Below are 20,378 nucleotides of genomic sequence, written 5' to 3'. Positions count from 1 at the left end.
CTTAAGTGTGAATTGTACAATTAGCCCTTAGCCTGAACAAATTTTGTTTTTCTGTTTCGTATTTTGTGTAACTAAAATTTTCAAGCCAAAGTTGATATTTGACATTACATGATATTTAAAAAAATAATATTTGAAAGTTTATTTTATGTAAAGAAAAGCAAGCTGCTTAATATTTTAACTAGAAAAATGAATTTAATATATATTTTTTTCTTTAACTTTTCGAACGTTTCAAAAGTGGTTATTAAATTTTATTTTTGCTAAAATAATCTCATTTTATATTAGTTTTGAGCTGAATTTTGAATTCCAAAGTTGAAATATTTTATACAAGAGCACTTATTTAAACTAAGCTGGTAAGTAATATGCGTTTCTGATGTTAAGTAATCAAACCACTTCAACGATGAGGAAGTTATATTTGTTTTCGATCATTATATTTCTTACAAATCAATCCACACTATTCTACACTAATCTCCTCGTGAAAAAAGGTGGAGAAATAGTCAGTGATATATTATATATAAATTAAATAATCAAACTTCTTCAACGATTAGGAAGTTATATTTGTTTTAGATCATTTCGATCATATTTTCTACAAATCAAGCCACTTCAACCACACTATTCTAAACTATTCTCCTCGTAAAAAAAGGTGGAGAAATAGCCAGTGATATATTATGTATAAATTAAATAATCAAACTTCTTCAACGATTAGAAAGTTATATTTGTTTTGGATCATTTCGATCATACACTATTCTACACTATTCTCCTCGTGAAAAAAGGTGGAGAAATAGTCAGTAATATATTATGTATAAATTAAATAATCAAACTTCTTCAACGATTAGAAAGTTATATTTGTTTTGGATCATGGAGAAATAGCCAGTGATATATTATGTATAAATTAAATAATCAAACTTCTTCAACGATTAGAAAGTTATATTTGTTTTGGATCATTTCGATCATATTTTCTACAAATCAAGTCACTTCAACCACTCTATTCTACACAATTCTCCTCGTGAAAAAAAGGTGGAGAAATAGTCAGTAATATATTATATATAAATTAATTTTCATATTTTTAAAGCAAATCAAAGTAATCCTTGAAAAACTAAAATTTCTTACATAAAAATTTGAAGTTTATTATATTTCATTTCTTATTTTTGAACTTCGAGTTTGTCTCAAAAATATTAAGATTCAAAAATATCTAATTTTTTCAATAAATTTTTTTTATTTTATATAAAGTGTAGATAAGCGTAAGTTTACAGTCCAATTTTCAAAAAGCATGATAATTCTGAAGCAATGGAGCTGTCACCAGAACGTTCAGGAATGGTAAACTTGTTATTTAGAGTACTAATATTAAGATATTTAAACTACATTTAAATAGATGGACGAGTCCTTGACGTATGAACAAGCAGAACTTTTGAGTTTTATAAAACTATTGCAGGCATGTCCATGTCTATGGCATAGGTTTGCTCGCCAAAAGTTTAATAAACAAAGTAAGATCAATGCTTACCTCCTGTTGCTGAAAAAAAGAAAAGAACATAATACCCTTGCTACATTTCAATCAGTTAGAGAGCAAGTACTCGAACTTGTGAAATTTATTCTGTTAAAAAAAACGAATGAATCGGTCAATGATAATATTACTAAGACTGATATAAAGCAAGTAATCAAAAATATTGGAGAAGAGGGCAAATCGACATGCGAAGACGATATTGTCGAAAAAGTTCTCAACTGTAATAAGCTTCTTGCTGAGTTGTCCTTTATTACAAATAATTACCGAAAAAATTTGGTAAGTTATATAGTTTTTTTCCATTATCACTTCATGCCTATAAATAGAGCATAAAATACCCATGATTTCGACATTAATGTACTACTAATCAACACTCTTTTCAGGTAAATAATTTCTGTATTATAAATTTAATCAATAAAGCCGCTGTTTCAGATTATAGAGATAACGTGGTTACCGTTCTAGAATAGTATTAGCACAACAACTTGCACAAATTTGTTTAGTGTCATTAAATAGATCATCTTCTTAACATATAAAGATTATATGTTTCTATGCTCGCTATTCTTTTTGGTGTGCTTTTAGAATGACTAGAAGTTTGATCCAGCCCTTAAAGCCCTGATTGAAAAACAGTGCAGCTTTGGTAGGTATATTGAACGATATTTATTAGTGACCGTTGACAAGTTGTTCCCGAAAGTTGATTCCGGTACTATTCGTCATGTCTTCATATTGCATTAGTTTTTTCGCTGATATATAACTAAGTTATGATTTGAATAAGTCTTTAGGTGATTTTAAATTTCTATATATTATTTTAGTCTTTATATCTGCTTTTTCAAAAGTACAGATTTTTAATTGTTCTATAACTTTTCCCAAAGAAATACATGTTAGTTTTTTAACAGATTTGTATTGTTTTCTTAATTTTTTATGGTGTAACATTGTTCGTACAGTTGTCACTAGATATCTTTCTCTGCATTCTATTTACAACTGTGGTTTTATTACAGAAAAACGTTGTGCTGGAATGTCAATTTTGCTATTGCAGCTGCTCTAACTACCCCGAATTATGGGCCCATATGACTGAAAAGCATTTACATCATCAAAACAAAAAACGAAAAAAAACCAATCAGAATCACACTTCACAATGGCAAAAAAAGAGGAAGACGTACTCACGTTTAAGTCAAAAACGCCGAAACACAAATGTAACAAAATATAAAGCTCCTCGCGTCGCTTCCAGGATTCTGAAAAAGTCAAAAGAAGTGGGACAGCAAAGCTCATTGATTAGAATACCATATAATTTACGTAGTAGAGCACATTGTACAAACGTTCAAAACAATATTTTCCCAAACAGACTTACGGCAGTCATTAGTGAAGGATTTTTATCTGTCTCAGACGAAAATGAAGCAGCTATCTTAGTAGGAAAAGAAATGTTTTTACAAAATGGAGAGGAAGCAAGTACATCCTCAGCCTGTTCTGAATTAAATCAAATTATCCTTAATAATTTATCAAGCAGCAATATATATGAAAACGCTTGCATACAGAAATCGAAAAGAAGAAAGAAATCTCGAGTACCCTTAAGGAATAGAAAGCAGCGATTAATGCATGCGAAGTCCACCAAAACAAGGCAGACCAAAAAAATCAATAGGGACTTGAAAATGCAGTCCAATACGAAATTACTTGATGATGCTTCGCAGCTAAATTTGTCATCTTCTTCGATTGGTTTATTCCAGGCAGTAGAATATAATACAACCGATTTGTCTACTGAGGATAGCAATCTAAATAATTTGCTTACACAAGTACCTCTAAAAGACGACGTTCCTTCTTCTAAAAGTAGTTTGAATTTAAGTGTATCTCCTGAAGGCAGTGCAGAATTTCAATTAAGAAAAACTGAAATGAATTCTCACAGTTCCACACTTTTAGCAAAAAAAGTACTAAGAGAAGCACAATGCAAAAAATCCACATGTCAATATAGTTTTAAATCTAATGTTGCGAAGAGAGACGTAAAATGTTTTGAAACGGAAGGAATATTATATTATATTCCTGAATGTAGCACTAGTTTTTGTAAATGTCTTTCCGAAACAAAATCAATTACTATACCGATAAGCAATGAAGTGAAATCAAGTGATGTTCATGTGGAACAAGAATCAATATGTAAACAGGACGCAATTTCATTATTGCCGAACTTAATTGAGGATGAAACTGTTAATGAGACTCAGAACTCTGTAGCCGTGGTAAATAGTGAAGTGAAAGTTCTAATGAACGCCAAAGACTTAAGAAATTCTGAACCTGATATACGTTTCAAAACTACCACGAATGGCCCAGTAGTACAAAACATGGATTGGAGACAGCCTAAAAGCTTCTACAATACAGAAGATTCCTTATCTTACGTATGTTTAGCATTTGTCAATGCCTTTTGTTTCTAATATTATTCGTAACTTATAAATTGTATATTTAGGTTTCAGATTCCAATTCGGACGTAAAGTCCAAGCGGGAAACTCCTTTGATCTTAAAAACCACGGTTACAAAGGTAACTTTAAATATATAAGAGTCTAAAATATAATGTATTATGGTCTTTTAAATTCTAGAAAACAATTCCACAAAAATCCTTCAAGACATTTAACACGGTAAGTAGATATGTAAACTCTTCTTAAATCTTTATATATGTTCACATTTTCTAATATTTTTTTAAAGAAAAAGGGAACTAAAACAACTGGTAAATCCAAGGTAATTTTTAAAATGCTATGTATCCTAAATACTTTTGTATACACATATTTCTGAATTATAGTATTGGGATGACGATCTTAATGAATTTTCAGAAAGTTTTCTGAAGAGTTTCATACAATTATATCGTAAGTGTGAATGTTTGTGGAAACAAGATCATGAGCTGTATAACAACCATCAAGAAAAAGTGACTGCCTATAACAAATTATTAGAAATGTATAAAGACGAAGCTAGAGATCCTGAGGCTAGTTTAGATGCGGTGAAAAGACTCATTAGAAGATTGCGATTTTGTCATAGGCAACTAAGCAAGGGGAAAAAGTTGGGAGTTTTAAAAAGAGCTCGCATTTACAAAAAGCTTGAGTTTCTTAAAAATGGGTCAACTATATGTTTCCCAAACATTTGTTCGAAGTGCTCCTTAACATTTTCCAATGTTCAAACACTTAAGCAGCATGCAAGGGATGTGCATAACGAAAAAAAGCCTTTTAAGTGTTGTAGTTGCGAGTTGCGCTTCCGATACAAAGTGGAAATGAGTCGCCACTATAAAAATAGACACAAACAAAAATAAAGAATTCAAACGTAAGTAACAATTCTCTTATTACAGAACTATACACTCTTTAAGTCTATTTTTCTTTTGTAGCTTCATCTCGCAGGATCTGAACTAAACAAATAATGCCAAGCTAGAGCGAGATGAAGAAATATAAAGCTAATAAAGGCAAATACAAGGCTTACCTAATATGTTTTTAGTAAATCCAAGTTATTCTCATAACTCACACTGCCAACAAATTGAAATCGATTACGAAACTGTACTTCTAAATAATTTATAAAACCTTCTGTAGGAGAAGAGAGTACCGTTTTATCGGGAAATTAAAAAGTTATCTTACAATTCCAGATACTTTTGTAGCATGTGCTTTTTGATAGTCTACTCTGATCAGATATTGATATTGATCAATGCAAATCTATTAATCACAGTTTTCAGGATTTTGATCCTTTTTCTTCAACACATTTTGTCCCTTGCAATATTAGGGGTTGAACATTTAATAGAGTATTTCAATGAATGACAACAAACCTCAGTCTCTTGATGTTGATGGTTCACTGATTACCATCGACTTACTAAAGACTTAGGCGATAAATGTTATAAAACAAAAAAGCACTCTCATTTTATATATTGGAATGTTGATAAATCGTTTATTTGCTAAAAGCCTTAAGTATTACAAATTAATCGATGCTAGTGTTGCATTGAAAGGATGTTTTTTTTTCAAAAACTGATTACAGTGATAAAGATAATAAAATTGAAAATTTTGGTAACATAGTTCATCTACCTTGAAAGTTATATTTTCTAATTAGATTACATTATTTTATAAACTTACTCCGGAATTTATATTTTATAATTATAATTACGTTTATAGAATGTTAATATTTCTTAAATGTGATGTAATCTTGGAATAGAAAATAAAAATTATGAGTAAGCCCTATTTAAGTTTTTTATTTAATATAAATTACAAAACAAAAAAAAATGGAAGAAGTAGATAAAACAGAAGAGAACTATAAGGGATTCACTGACGAAGAATTTGACGGAGAACAGCGTTCTCATAATAGTCCACAAAGATTGATTTGCTCAAGAATTGCACCTCATTACAAATATATATAAAGCGCAGAATTCCTAAAACGCTGACGCAAATACATTTTAATGTTTTAATATATGTACGTTTATTTAATATATAAATGTGTATATAACCCCATATATAGTTAACATTTTTAATGAAGAATAGGAATCCGCTTTGCGTTGAAACAGTTTTACCAGATGACGTAGATAAATCTTATTTAGGTCTTCGTTAATGCCTAACCTATAGTTACTAGTTTAATATTTCCTTTTCTATTGGTATGGTGCTGTCTACCACTCTAGTTACTCTTCCTATTTCATGTTTGTCTTTGTGATTAACAACCAAAGGGATGAGATTAGAATAAGTGAATGCTTGAGTTTGAAAACGAGTATTATGAGTGTGTGAGCGAATGAATTTAATACAAGCAATTGCATAAAAAATAGAGTGGATTGTAAGCCGAGCGTTACACTGAAGATCTTTGGTACTTATTGGGAATCAGTATACTTTAAAAGTCAACTGATTCATATATTAATGTGGTACAAATGTGATGATGAACTTAATATGGTATTTGTAAATTACATACCATGTATAAAAGGATGATTTGAATTGTAAATGCTTAAAGCTTTTTACTAATGTGCTTGAAAAGCTACTTACTTATATATTTGTACATATGTTAGCAAAGTATTGTGATAAGAGAGAAGTGATTGAGCGTAAATTATTCATACTATTATTCCAAATTTATTAAAGTTAATTAAAAAAACTTCGAATTTGACAGCTCGTAAATAACTTTCCATCAGTTTTTTGGAAGCAGCAATAATAATACCAATAAACCACCAGTTTAATAAGTTGCTAACAAGTATAGTAAGTTAACACCGAAACGTCAAACAAAACAACAAAAACACTAACAAAAAGTAAACAATATTAAAATTCAAAAAATGAGCTCAAATAACTAACCTATGCTACACTTAAAAAAATAAACTCACCGCAAACGTAAAGTTTATTATTGGAAGTGCCTCCTCTTGACGGCACCCACCGCTAAATGCTTGAAGTTCCACAAATAATGCACGTGAGTACTTTTTTATCAGTAGCCAATTACCAGCATTAAAGCAGAGAAAAAGATCCCAACAAATAGTCATGTTCTTAAGTCTGTGCCGAGTGCAACATATACATACCAATGGATTAATAAAAAGAGAAGGGGAAGGAAAACACAAAACGCCACACAAGACAAAAAAAAACCACAACAGATATTCAATTTTTTGTTCAACTAATTTTTTCCCTAAGGTTTTAGTGTTATTGCTTTTGAATAAAATTGTGTATTATATTAAAGTGGGCAGTCATTGTTGTTGTTGTTTTCATTCTTCAAAATATTTGACTGAATTATGTATTGTTATGTGATTCGAAGCGCGTCGTCAACTGAGAAACAACAACAACAAAGCGTAGCAACACACAACATCTTCGTCATACACGTTTTCACTTTCTATGATACAAAAACAAAAATAACAAACATTTTACCAACACGCAAAAAAAAACAAAAAATAAAATTCATATGGCATCGAATCGCTCGGTATCGAACGGCATGCTGACCCAGTTTCTCGCATGTTTGATACGTTGTTGTTGGACTTTTTTGTATGCACGAAACTTTGCTTCTATTTGAATTGGATTTGCTGGTTTGTTTTTGTTGTGTTTCTGTTGGGGATTTGCATCTTTATTTTTCTCCAACATTTGTACTGCAGCTGATGTTATGTCATTTTGGCAATTGATCGGTTTAATCGAGTTATGAGATGCATTTTATTTTGTTAATTTCGCCTTAAAGATATTATGGGACTTAGACTTTGAAATAAAATGAGTACCTTTTGTGTTCAGTACAAAGAATCGTAGTATTATGTTTTAGTATTGATCGTGGGTATTCCAGACTTCTCTTATAATTTTGTATTATTGTTCTTCAGGGAATGTGAGGGATTAGCTTTGTTTTAATAAGATTGTTAGAAGATTCTTCCTTTTGTTCTTGACAACTTCAACATTTAAGAGGTAATCAGATGTAGTTCGCCAATTAGATAATCGATAAAAAGTGAAATCAATGTTGAACTTTTCTTTTTAATTTTTACTCGGTAAAGGTGCATTAATTGTCGTAGACGTAGCGAACATAGAAAATGTGAACGACAGAACGCAGAAAAAGTGATTAGTTATGACATAAAAGCACAACAGATCATTTAATCCGATCATCAAGTTTTTTGCACATAATAAATGCAATGCAATTTTTCAACGTTTGTTTACATCAGAAACAGAAACCAAATTCGTTCTTACATTGCATTGTTTTCTTTAAGGTGAAATGGGTCAGTTTGTTTCTTACAGCACAACTAATTACGTTTTAAAGTTAACAAATGATTATGATTGTTTCTAATTTGTTTTAAATACGGATATGAGCAAGAAAACACCAAGAAACAATGGAAGACGTAGAATGGCAGTGAAAGAGTAGCTCTATTCTTTAACTTTTTATCCCTACTTATAAAATTATAAACACTTATTTATATATATTATTTTGTTGAAACTTTAAATTTAAATTTTGTGCAACTTATCACAATAATAATAATCGGCTGATGTTTTACCGATAGTTTCATAAAAAAAAAAAAATTAATAAATAGGTATTATTATTTAATTATGTATATTTTAAAACAAATATGATTGAAGAATTACATCTTCGTAAATTTTGAAAGACATATAGAAATGGGTTCCACTCTAAACCCACCACGTTTGATCTTCCACTGATGTAGAGAACAGTTTTCGGATTCATTAAACAACAACATTTCGATTGGCTTAGATTCGCTCCAGACTTAAACTACAGTTTAAGTTTCATTTAATGTTATTTTTACAAGTTGTGCTGCTTCGCTGGGTATCACAATTACTCTAACAATAATGATCATTTTGTTTTTGTAATATTTTAAGTAGATTTAAAAATTCGCTTCACGCACCACTGAAAGCGAAAGGGAAAATTTAAGAGGAATTTTCATTTTTGTATTTCAGAAATCACACACCGAATGGATGTGGAAATCGTTTTTAGAAGAAAAACCGCAAATTTTAAAGTCGATTTAAACGGCAAAGAATGCACAATGAGGAATTTAAAACAATAAAATTTTTATCGGATATACATATATATATTCAATATTCTTAAAGTCCTTTATATATCCCTCCAAGAGTTTTTGATTTAATTTTTAAAATTGTTTTAATGTGCTGAAGTCGACAGATAGCAAATTTAAGGTCAGTATATTTCCATATATAAGCCACAGTTATTTATATATTACAACTGTTGTTTGACCTGGTTCCGGTTTCTAACTTGCGTTTTCTGAAATGTGAAATATACTTATCAAGTGGATCGCAACTTTGTTATCAAACTATCTAATTTTGAACAGAATACATCTGTTAAGAATATATATGTTACTAAACTAACAACTACTGCTAAATAGTTTATTCAAATGCTGCAATGTAGACACATGTAAAAAATAATTAGATCCGTATTAGCACATCATAAAATCACTATTCACACTAAGGATGGAACTGGTATTTTCAATATGCTTTAGACATCTATTTACATAGAATTTTTAGGGAAGATGAGCAAAGAAATCTCTGAACTAAACGTTTAAGCGTTCAAGATAAAGCCTGTCGAATTTCCCGGAGAGCTTCATGTTTCTGCCCTTATGTTCTTTTAACCGGGTCTATTCTAAGGTTTCTTAGCATGTCATTTGTGCGGATGTAGCGAGACATTTGAAGGCAAAATATGTCTTATAGGTCGCAGTGTACCATTATCCTTTAGTAATAACAATACCTAGAAGAATCTTTGTATATGATAAATTATTGGTTATTTATGTTAACTTAGATTTTTCATATCTTACTGTTATCATGAAGCTTAAACTAATGAATATTTTCAATTTTTCTCAAATTTTATAATTTTTTCAAACATATTTCTTAAATTTGGCAAATCATTCGCAGTGAGCATTTTATTTTGGCAGTTTCAACTGCAAAGTCTCACGTGTTGATAAATTAAACTTTTATGAGTTGAATGGACCTAAGGCATATTTTATAAATTATACAAATCTGTTAACGCCCATTTAAGTTTCCGTCAAAAAAAACAAAAACAAATATGACCCAAGTTACTGGTAAACGATTTTATCCAAAATCGTAGAGATGTAATAAATGATGGCTAACGGCGGAATGTATAAGTCATTGCTCCTTTTTGCGGACGAGCTGTAAATTGCATGCAAATCGATTGGAAATATTCAGCGTAACGTCATGAAGGAAAATTTGCAAAATTGTGTCATCGTAACGTAACCAAAGGCGGAACTGGAACTCACAGAACACACGTAATTCCCTCATTGCAATACGCATAGATTTGAATGCATCGGAACCCAAATCAAAAAGTAAGATTATTATCCAATTTATACAAGCTTGAATGATAATAACACATTCTATGGACTGTTGAATTTCAAATTCGCCAATTTGGATGCAAAGCCAAAGCTTAAGGAAGGCGTAAGACTGAGTCTCATACTCAAAGCTTCGCGAACTTCTAAGCGAAATTGAGGGGCTGAGGCGGAGTTGGAGTTGAAGAAACAATCAGTTGAAAACAACATAGCATTTTTATTGCTGTTTAATTTTATTTTACGACTTTGTTTATTTTGTGTTTTCTTTTTAAATTTATTACACATTTTTTATTTCTTTTCCTCTTTTGGCCTATGTTAACATTTTGCTAAGGTGGCTAAGCGAAAAAAAATATTTAGGTCAAAACATTATTTAAATAGACAAACGAACGCGCACTCAAGCCAACGCGTTTAAAGCTAACTTGCAGAGCTTAAGCGAAAAATTTAGTTAGTGAGCATGGCAAAGCCAAAGCCAAAGCTCAGCGTGTCCAGCGTAGCTTTGTTAAAAGCGGACTGGACTGTGCTGGACGCTTAGCTTGCGCTTGGTTGGAGATGCATTAAACACACACACTCTGTGGTTCACACACACATATTAAGACTTGCATGCGTCTTCTTGGGCTTAGAGCTATGATATAATCGCACAACTGAACAAACGCAGATACCAACCAAATAAAGTCTTCGTCAAGCGGAGTTAGCAGCGATTACGCAACTTCATTTGCAGCGCTTCAGCGAGCTCTAAAGCACTACACGAAGACCAGTGTTCGCTATTTGATTTTAAGTAGCTCGTATTAAGCTAGCGCTGTCCAGTGCAGCGGAAACTTATTATTATTTTTGGCAAGAAATGGAATATTAATTTAGCGTCAGATAAGTACTTACCGAGACAAGAACTTCCATTAGGTAACTTTTTGTAAAACAAATACTTTCACTTCTCAAGTATTCAAGTAGAGTGAACCTTTTATGTTCAATGTATTGCCGATTCGGTAGTTTCACACTCAAGCTTTTGGATTTTTCTCTGCTACCAATAATTCTTATCTGTTACTTCCAGCCATAGTAAATCCAGAAGTACTGAGAGAAACTCAATTGACTCTCTTTTCCTGACTTCATGAACTCAATTTCACTGATAATCTGTATTACATCAGAATCTTTGCAAGGTAATAGCATCTCTTTTTCAAAAGATCTTATTTATTATGATTGTTCTTCAAATTCGTCTTGTTTTGGTCAAAATTATCGCATCAAAACGTAAACGTAAAGAGCATTTATACTGGGAACACTAAATCTATTGAATAGGAAGCGAATAAGAAGTTTTTTACAATATATACTGTATCTGAATTTTATATGACATCAGATTTTCTGACCAATTCACACTGATCTCATTAGATATGATAGCAAACATAGAGAATTAATAATGATTACATAATTTTAACAGATAGTTACCCAAGATTGGAAGGCACCCAATGGAAGAGAAAAGCTCAGGGTTATTCATTTCAGTGATATGAAAGCGAACCATTGTGAACAATTTTAAGACTTGATTAAGCGCTTGAAATTTCCCCAGTAGAGGAGAAAGATAGAATACGCGTTATTGTCACGTGGTATAGTATATTGTATACGTGTTATAGTCACGCCATAAATACTCATAAACCTACACATTAATATGAGTATTAATGTGTAGGTTTATTCACTATAAAGTAAATTATTTTCGAAGTCTTACACAGATCACAGAGCTGTTAGGAACATTTGATTAAATAGAAGAAAGATGTTGGTTGTATAGCAGAAATAGAAAAACTATTTCTAAGGATCTTACTTCATATTATTTATGTATATAGTTGAAGCTATATACTATACATGTAGAAATTATAAACATAAATAGCTTTATTCCTTCGATAGCTTTATATCTCACCAACAACAAATAAAACAAATAAAAAAATTTATAATATATAAATAGATACATCATTATCAGATCAATACATATGATTTTAGCCCAAACGCTCAAAAGATCGTTTTATTCATTAATATCAGACGACAGACAGACGGACTGACATTTGTTCACTACTTATATTTTGTACGACGGTATCTACATATAATTACACACATTTGAACATTATGAGTGCTCAAATATCTGCATTAGATGTTTATAAATAGTTTAGTATGTAATATAATAACTTTACTCTATTTATAATGAATTGTATTTTTATATCTTTACAGCCATACATTGAATACATATTATCTTCAACTGATAATATAAAGTTTTCCGCAAACCTATAGCTTGACATTGTGTACGTCACTGTTTATTCAACCTCTTACTCCTAGTACTAATCCAGCTCTTCTGCCGCCCTCGGTGTCTTCAATTGCGGGTGCACCAATGAGCTTCGCAAGTAAACCGTACATCTTCAACGCACAAACTATCGAAATCATCTTGTATTATTATTTAGTCAATATTTTATTTCGAATTTTAATTTTTAATCTGGGTGTGGTATCTCTAGCTTTCTGTGCTGCAGCGAAACGTTAAGATTATTGTCTTATGGGAAAAAAGAAGAAAATTAAAATGTTTAATTTGTGGTTAAACTCGTAATTGGGTAGGAGAGCTCAGCTAAGTATGTTCATCAGGTGTTGAAGTACTTGTACGTGTCGGAAAAGTTTGATTGACGGCTGCATGTGGCGTGAGGAACACCTTTTGATTATGTTTGGAAGAATTCTGCAACGCGTTTGTTGAACATATCGGCCAATCCGCCAATGATTAAGGGTCAAAAGCTAGGTATGCATATTTGACCTGAACAAATTCTTAAACGGCTTTTTTACACACATATACTATTTTACCCAGCTCTCTCCAACTCATTTAGGTGATGACATATTAATCTCAATCCATTTTTATTTCTTCCATTGTGCGTAAGAAGCGTGGCGGAACTCACGCACAAAGTCATTTAGCAACCTAAAGCGGTAAAACTGGAGCTGCGCTAATGAAGAGGACGCGCTGCTGGTGTGATTAGTTCCAGCGTTTAAGCGTGCCATGTTATGACAACTCAAATTAGTTAAAAATATATACTTTTTATAATTCAATTATGTATTATGAAAGAAGTTTAACCGTTTGTATCTTTTTGGATTGTTTAACATGAACTCACAATAAATATATTGTATGATTCTGCATTTCGACAGTAAATGCTATATGTTAGGTAATAATATAAAGAAAAGTAACTCTGCATACTCATGAGTTCATTATGGATTAGCTAGGATTCTAGAGTCTTGAAGACATTATGGTTAAAGTGCCAAATAAGTACCTACAATTCTATGTAGATTGAGTTGATTGGAACATTCATAAAACTTTTCTATATACAAAATAACTTTTTATAACAATAACTTTTTGAAAACTTAACAGAAGCACTGTGTTTAGATTATAGTGATTTAACTGATTCTGTAAGTCTCTTACTGTATTATACTATCTTCCACTTTAATTAGGTGTTTCATTAGAACACATTGAAGAATTTTCAAAACTTTGTGAACAATTATGATAATAATTTCAGGTTAAAAAGTATATCATATATATGGAAAGTAAATAAATTTGTCACAGCCACCAATGAAGGGGACAATATAGCAAGAATGAGATCAGATTAATCTAGCTAGATTAAGGAAGAGTATTGTTTTAGAAGTGTTTTCTATGGAAGTACTTTCCATACCAACAGTTGTATGGTGAGGTACAAGAATAGGTTTATTTTTTCAATAAAACAGCAGATTGGACGGTTTACCGTTAGGAGTCCAATGTAAACGAAGGGCAGTACTTCATGTCTAAAAGATAAACATTACTTCTACATAAGTAAACTATCTCAGTTTTTTATATATAATTGGAGATATGAGTATTTTTATGTTTACTTTTATCGTTTCTAAGCGAGGTATAATGTGGACCAATATAAGTAACCTATTTGGTGGTCCTTCTATTATTACATTTTTCTTGTAAGTCTTTCCTTTAATTTTTGTTTAAGCTCAACTTTATTCTCAACTTTATTGGTTTTTTCTACTTAACTTTCGGTTTTATTTTCCTGTGCCATAAATATTTGTGATTTATTTTATAAAAAAGCAGACAAAAAACTTCTTGCCGTGAGACCCAGAAAATTTTTTCATAGAAGCGCATATTGGGATTTTAAAAGAATCGCAAAAAAGTGCATGTAGCAAGCAAATGAAGTGATTTCAGCTGTCATGGAGTCTTGAATCGTGCATGGAAATGCTTTGAATAGACAGAATAAGAAAAATTCACTGCTCCAGACTGCAACAAAGTCGCTGATAGGTTAAGTTGGCTGGTTTGTTTGTTTCTAATGCCTCCAGTCTTGCTGAGGCTGGTTAGTCATGTTACTTTGTTATTTGTTATGTTGATTTGTGCCGCCAGTGCTTACTTATTGTCTGTGTTTAAGTCTGGAAGATTTTGCAGCATCAGCGGTTAAGATTCTAAGCTCAGATTTTTGGTGGCTTGGCTGGTTATCATAATTGCCGAGTCACGTTTTGTGCGCTGCTCAAGTCGATGACATGCAGGAGTCTACTCTTGAACAAAGGAGTCTGTTATCATATTTCTGGTTCACTAGCTCTGGCTTACGTAATATTTTTTAATAATAATTCTTGATTTGGGTTTTGAACACATTCGGTTTTCTTTGCTTTTCCCTTTTATATTCAGCTTTTTAGTGCAATGTTTCTGTGCTTTTCTACGTTACTGTTTTTCCAAATGTTCACAAAAAATTATGTCTGCCTGTAAAGAGCTTCGTGATCTTATTTTCCTGACGCTAATGTAACATTTCGAAGTCGTGTCCTATTAAAACTTGGTTAGGTTAAAGTATTGGATTGGTTTTTGCTATTTATTGGATTCACGTCAAAAACTAAATTCAACTGGCAGTTCGAATTATGTCAATTATTTTGATATGAACGACAAAAATTTCATCGTTTATCTTATTATTTAAATTGATTTAAATACATTTTAATGTTCCTTTTAATTTATGTTGGATCGCAATAATTGCATTATATACTGTGATATTCCACGTGAGATACAAATAAGCAGTGTTTCTTTAAAGTTATTGTTTTGTTTGATAAAGTTCTTGAACCGAATTAATTTAATGTTTGAAAAAAAATCTTCCTTTTTTTGGCAACCATTTGATACCATTTAAGAATGGTATCAGTCAATATGTTGATAACTAGATTTAAGCAATTATTAGAATAGGTTATCAGGAAGAGTAAGGAAAAGTGAATTGAATCTACTTCTCTCATAGCACTGTTAACGCAAAGCTATAGGTTACATGATTGCAATTCACTACCAGAAGTAAATTATTTTATCCTTTTCGTTCTTCATTATAAAATTTAATAATTCAATTTTCAATTTATTAACTACAGACGATATAAATTATATCCCATTGTCTTAAATATGACATAAATATTCTGCAATATGGCCAACCGGCATAATATTTTAGCTTATATTAAAAATTTTAATTATTTTTCAACTAGAAAAAATTAAGTAAATAAATTATTTATAAGTAAATAAATAAATAACACAACAATTTTAGTATCATTTAAAGTTCGCTGCAAATATTATCGCGGCCTACGTTTTGTGTATAGTATCAATTAAAATCAATTGACTACCTTAGAAATTCCATATTCCGCCTCGCGTAGCCTCTGTCCCAGTGGTCGGCTGTCAGCCCAGCTCAACCAGTCTCAGTAAAACCGACGCTCAGATGATGAATGTGTTTCTTTGACACATTATACAAGAAAGCAAACACTAAACACTGAACACTAAAATTAAAAACAACTAAAAAACAACAAATTTCATTATTTTGTTTATTAAATTATGTAAAATGTGCAAAATTATGAACGATCGCAAAACGTAATGGAGAAACAATGTAAAAGACAAACAAAGCGGCCATTTCGCGTTTCTCGTGGTGGTTTTAATTACTAAAACTGAAAAGTGTGCTTTACCATAACTCTCAAGTCTGTTTTAGTACACCAAGTCGAGTTTAAGAGCTTGTTAAATATTTCTTACACATTCCATTTTCAGATTCAAGCGTTCAACTTTTCCAATAAGCCGCACTGCACGGGGCCGGTGCCCTAATGAAGACGTTGAGGATCTAATGAGCGGTAGCACAGACTTACAGCCGACCGCTGGCAATGTAAATTCATTAATATATGTAATGCTTGCGAAAGGTACCGCAACTATTAGTTCACTTGAACTGGTCAATTGAGGCCGTTATGAGTTTTCACGCTTTTGCGTTATTGAAGTCGACTAGCGTTTTCTCCTGACCACTTGACATTTTGCATTTTGGCCTCTATTTATACTGATCCATATGTGCAAGCTATAGAGTTTCAGCCCGTTTGGTTGACCCACCGTCTTTTATACACCTCTTGTATACATATTTGTCAAAACCCAATCACAAAAACAACAAAATTGTCTGAAAATGTAGTACCATTTTGATTGTATAAGGCAGGCTTCCAGTTTCAAAAAAAAAAAATCCATGCTAAAAAAAAAACATGCTAAAATATGTCTACTAAACTCCTTTGAAGTATACGTAATGATTTGTTTCCAAAGACTTTTCCTTTTCTTATTTATGTACGCTTTAACCATGTACATTTATACGCCCCAGGTACCTCGAAAACTGAACATATTTTTTAATTTCTAATATAAATATATTTTTTAATATTTAATTTAATTTATTGGTTTGTGCAGCTTAAAGCGCAACAATGAAATCCAATTCAATCCATCCAACTGGTCAACTGCGTATTGGTTCGAGAAGCCTGCAGCCTCAGCACGGTACACTTGCCAGCATTGGCTTCGCCGCTACCGCACGTTTAAGTGAATGAACCTACGAACCAGCGGCTGCAGGAATGAATCAATGGGTTTCCCATGTGAGCGATCCCACGCAAACCGACTACAACCAGCAATCTTTGCAAGTTTTCTGTTGATTCGTCTGTGAATGTGGCGTATCTGGTTACGAGGCAAGCTCCGGTGCTGGGCTTGCATTTGTTGCTGCTTCTTGGATTTTTATTTTTAGCATATTTCGCATTTAGATTTATATATTTGACTAGGTTTTTAATATTCACATGAAATTTATTTTATTTACTTCTTCACCAAAGGCAACATTAATAGAATTAAATTTTTGCGCATAATTTCGGTATAAATTTGGTTTTTTTTTGGTCTTCCTACACAACTCCACGACGGCTGAGGTTGGTGGCTGAGGCCGATGGCTGATTGCTGATTGCTGGCTTTGTTCGCAATTAGAATTTGCTACCATTTTCTCATGATTCTCACATTGGCAGGTGGGAGCCGAAAGCTTTGTGCCGTGATTAATGAATATCAGTAAATAAAATTAAAATTACAAAAACCAGAAACCAGAAACCATGGATAATAAATATTTTCACATATGTCACACAATTAAAAAGCAAAACAGTGACTGTATTTCTTATATTTTACAGCGCGTTACGAATTGGAAGCATCGGAAGCATCGGATATCTATCAATTGTGGGGTTATCTTATCTAATTTTATCAGGAAAGAAATAATCAAGATGGTGGGGTGTAATAACATAATTTTATTGAAATCAATTTTGTTTCTGTGTGGATAACTGATATCATGATTAGGATCTCAACCGCATGAATTAGAAAGAAATGCTACTATCACAGGACAAAGACGGGGAATAGGAATATAGAATACATTAAACGTCAGACAAATATATTTCTATTCTATTATTTTTGAATGAACTTTTCAAAAAACTAAGAGAAGGGTAAAAATAATCTTTTATATAGAGATATAGTAAGACAGTTAAAGAGAAGCTAGTAGCAATCCAAGAGAAAAAAATACATTTTCGCTTAGACCCTATAAAATAGCCTGTTGTGATGGAATAAAGAAGTTTTAAAACACGGTAGTTGACCAAAAAAGTTTTACGTACCCCAATGTTTTTTGTGGATAAAAATTACCTAAGGATGTTTTTGATAAAAATTAATGGGTTTTTTGGATAAAAGTAAAATCTGTTGAATGTGCATATGAAGGATTTTAGTATTTATGGAAGCGGTAGACTATAGTAGATAGATTAAGAGTGATAAACGTATGAGCACTATTTTTCCGTTCCTTTTATGATGACACTTTGAAAAGTGTTTTCGAATAACAAATTTGTATCACTTATTCAGCTGTGAGAACATAATAATAAAATATTATTTAGTATATGGGTCAAACATGTCATCAAGATGATTTTTCGATGCAATAGATAAGTCGGTATTCAGAAAATAAATAAGTAATTTTCTAATCGATGGTTAGTTCTAGTTAATTAATCATTCGTAAGAAAACACTTTGAAATTGCTTCCGTAAAGGTGCACCCATATCTTTAAAGTCCAGTTATTTTAAACAAAGTCTTGATCAAACAATATAATTACGCTTTATATATTGTATATATTTAAACTCTAAAATAATAATAAATAAGAATCAATCTGAAAATCAATTATTTTTGATTTAAAACTGCAAATATTGTAATTTCTACGCTGTATGTATTTCATAGTATCTTAGGCGGTCGGTAATTTACATTTTTTGTCAGTTGAGCATTTCTTTGAATCTCAGGCTAATAAAACAAAAAGTCATGAAGTCAATTAAATGTTTACAATAAAAATTTTTAGTTAACTGGAGTCCGAAATGCTATCAAGCAAAAATCTCGATCGCATTACCAAAAATTATAAACGGAGTCAAGACGCGGTGAGCTGAGAGGCTGAGAGAAACAGAGACTACGTGCAGTAACGGTAGCCAAGTGGTTGTTGTCTTCTTATTACGATTTTCGGTAAGACAGTTTTTATGGCATATTTTGTGGTAGCACACATTTGAGAAACGTTATAATTTGCAGTTAACTGATATACAAAATGCACGGAACCGAACCGGTTACTTCAAAGCGAAGCCAAGGTAAGACTGTGAAACTTATGAGATTTTATTAGTTCACAGCTTGGAAAAGCGAAGAGTACTGTCGCAAAGTGTCACTGGACTTAAGCGTAATTCTGTCAGGTTTTCAGTTACGGCCACGAGAAGGCAGCTCTTTGGATTGTCGCCAGAGTAGAAGTTTTAAAGCTGCTTCCTGTGAAAATAACGCTACTTTTGTGAACTTTGTTTCGGAGTTTTGTGAACTACTTCAAACATTGTTTGTTTTATGGCAACAGGAAGTGCCATTAAAATCTGAAAATGGGTTAATGAGTTACGACTAAGAGGCAAACATATTATGCTGTACATACTACATTACTACATACTATATATTTTAAGCACGTCTGATTAATTTCTAAAATATACAAAATAATTTTAGATGAATAGGAAATGAGAAAAACTAGTAATCGATTTTCCATTTATTATTACTTGCATTGCATAATTTATCGATCTTATATCCTCTAGCAAGTCTTATTCTTGTGCCTGAAAATTAATTTCATAATTTGACAATGCGAATTTTGATGGATAATTAACTTCATTGGATGAAAACTTCAGTTGGCAATAAGACTAATCGATATGATTTAAGACAATATTGTATTGAATCAAAACAAAGCATCACATCAACTAATGTAAAGACAACTAAAGTGCTAAAAATGAATATTAAATAGGTATATATATATGAAACTTATACCTATATATATGTCTAAAAGTAATTAAAAATTGGTATTTACAAATTTTACTAATTTAAACTTACAATTATAATAATATGTGCTTATTTATACGAATAGAATTCCAAAAAGAAAATTATTTAAAATAAATAAGAAAAGAAATCCATATGAATCGCACAACCAGTATATAATATGATAGATATTACCTAAGCATATTATTTATATATAACCTAAATACTTAAACCAAAAGATTCACTAAAATTACTCCGATCAAAAGTCGGCAATTTAATTCCTCACACAAAATACGGTTTAGGTTGGAATGAAACTGACTCTGTAAAAACTTCATTAAAAAAGCTTGGTGTCTCTGAATTATATTTGAGAATCCTCTATTACAATAAGTAAAAGAATATGTAAAGTATGAAAAATTATCACAAAAGAAAAATAATGCATTTTTTGTTTGTTAATTAACACACAATGAACACAGTAAACACGTACAACATTGAAAGAAAAACATTGCAACAAAAGAAAACAAAAGTCTATTAACCGAACTCCCAACAACAGCTGCTCCAGTGCAAACATCAGCAACA

The 20,378-nt window shown here is 31.5% G+C and overlaps 1 protein-coding gene across 3 annotated transcripts; it reads left to right on the top strand.

The window, feature by feature from the left end:
* The first annotated feature begins 251 nt into the window (after positions 1–251).
* On the top strand, positions 252–5,571 carry LOC119681527. 3 transcript variants are annotated; one of them, XM_038094750.1, is made up of 9 exons: positions 252–350; positions 1,228–1,314; positions 1,370–1,774; positions 2,491–3,870; positions 3,939–4,010; positions 4,096–4,107; positions 4,175–4,207; positions 4,269–4,780; positions 4,842–5,571. In XM_038094750.1, exons 2-8 carry the CDS (start codon positions 1,285–1,287, stop codon positions 4,767–4,769), a joined length of 2,433 nt encoding a protein of 810 aa, XP_037950678.1. In that variant the 5' UTR covers positions 252–350; positions 1,228–1,284; the 3' UTR covers positions 4,770–4,780; positions 4,842–5,571. The 3 variants fall into 3 exon arrangements, with proteins under 3 accessions (XP_037950678.1, XP_037950676.1, XP_037950677.1); XM_038094748.1 differs by having other exon boundaries at positions 4,069–4,107; XM_038094749.1 differs by having other exon boundaries at positions 253–350; positions 1,233–1,314; positions 4,069–4,107.
* The last annotated feature ends 14,807 nt before the right edge of the window (positions 5,572–20,378 follow it).

This window comes from Teleopsis dalmanni, chromosome 2 (genome assembly GCF_002237135.1).
Source record: "Teleopsis dalmanni isolate 2A chromosome 2, ASM223713v2, whole genome shotgun sequence".
Classification (NCBI taxonomy): Eukaryota; Metazoa; Arthropoda; class Insecta; order Diptera; family Diopsidae; genus Teleopsis; species Teleopsis dalmanni.
Note: the sequence above shows the minus strand (reverse complement) of the source record. Positions and strands in the feature narration are given on the sequence as shown.

Bases quoted from the DNA above. Each gene is read 5' to 3' on its own strand.
- LOC119681527 (XM_038094748.1), top strand. From the start codon at position 1,285: ATGGAGCTGTCACCAGAACGTTCAGGAATG. The intron at 1,775-2,490 runs GTAAGTTATATA...GTTTTATTACAG, and splicing joins ATAATTACCGAAAAAATTTG to AAAAACGTTGTGCTGGAATG. The intron at 4,108-4,174 runs GTAAGTAGATAT...ATTTTTTTAAAG, and splicing joins CCTTCAAGACATTTAACACG to AAAAAGGGAACTAAAACAAC.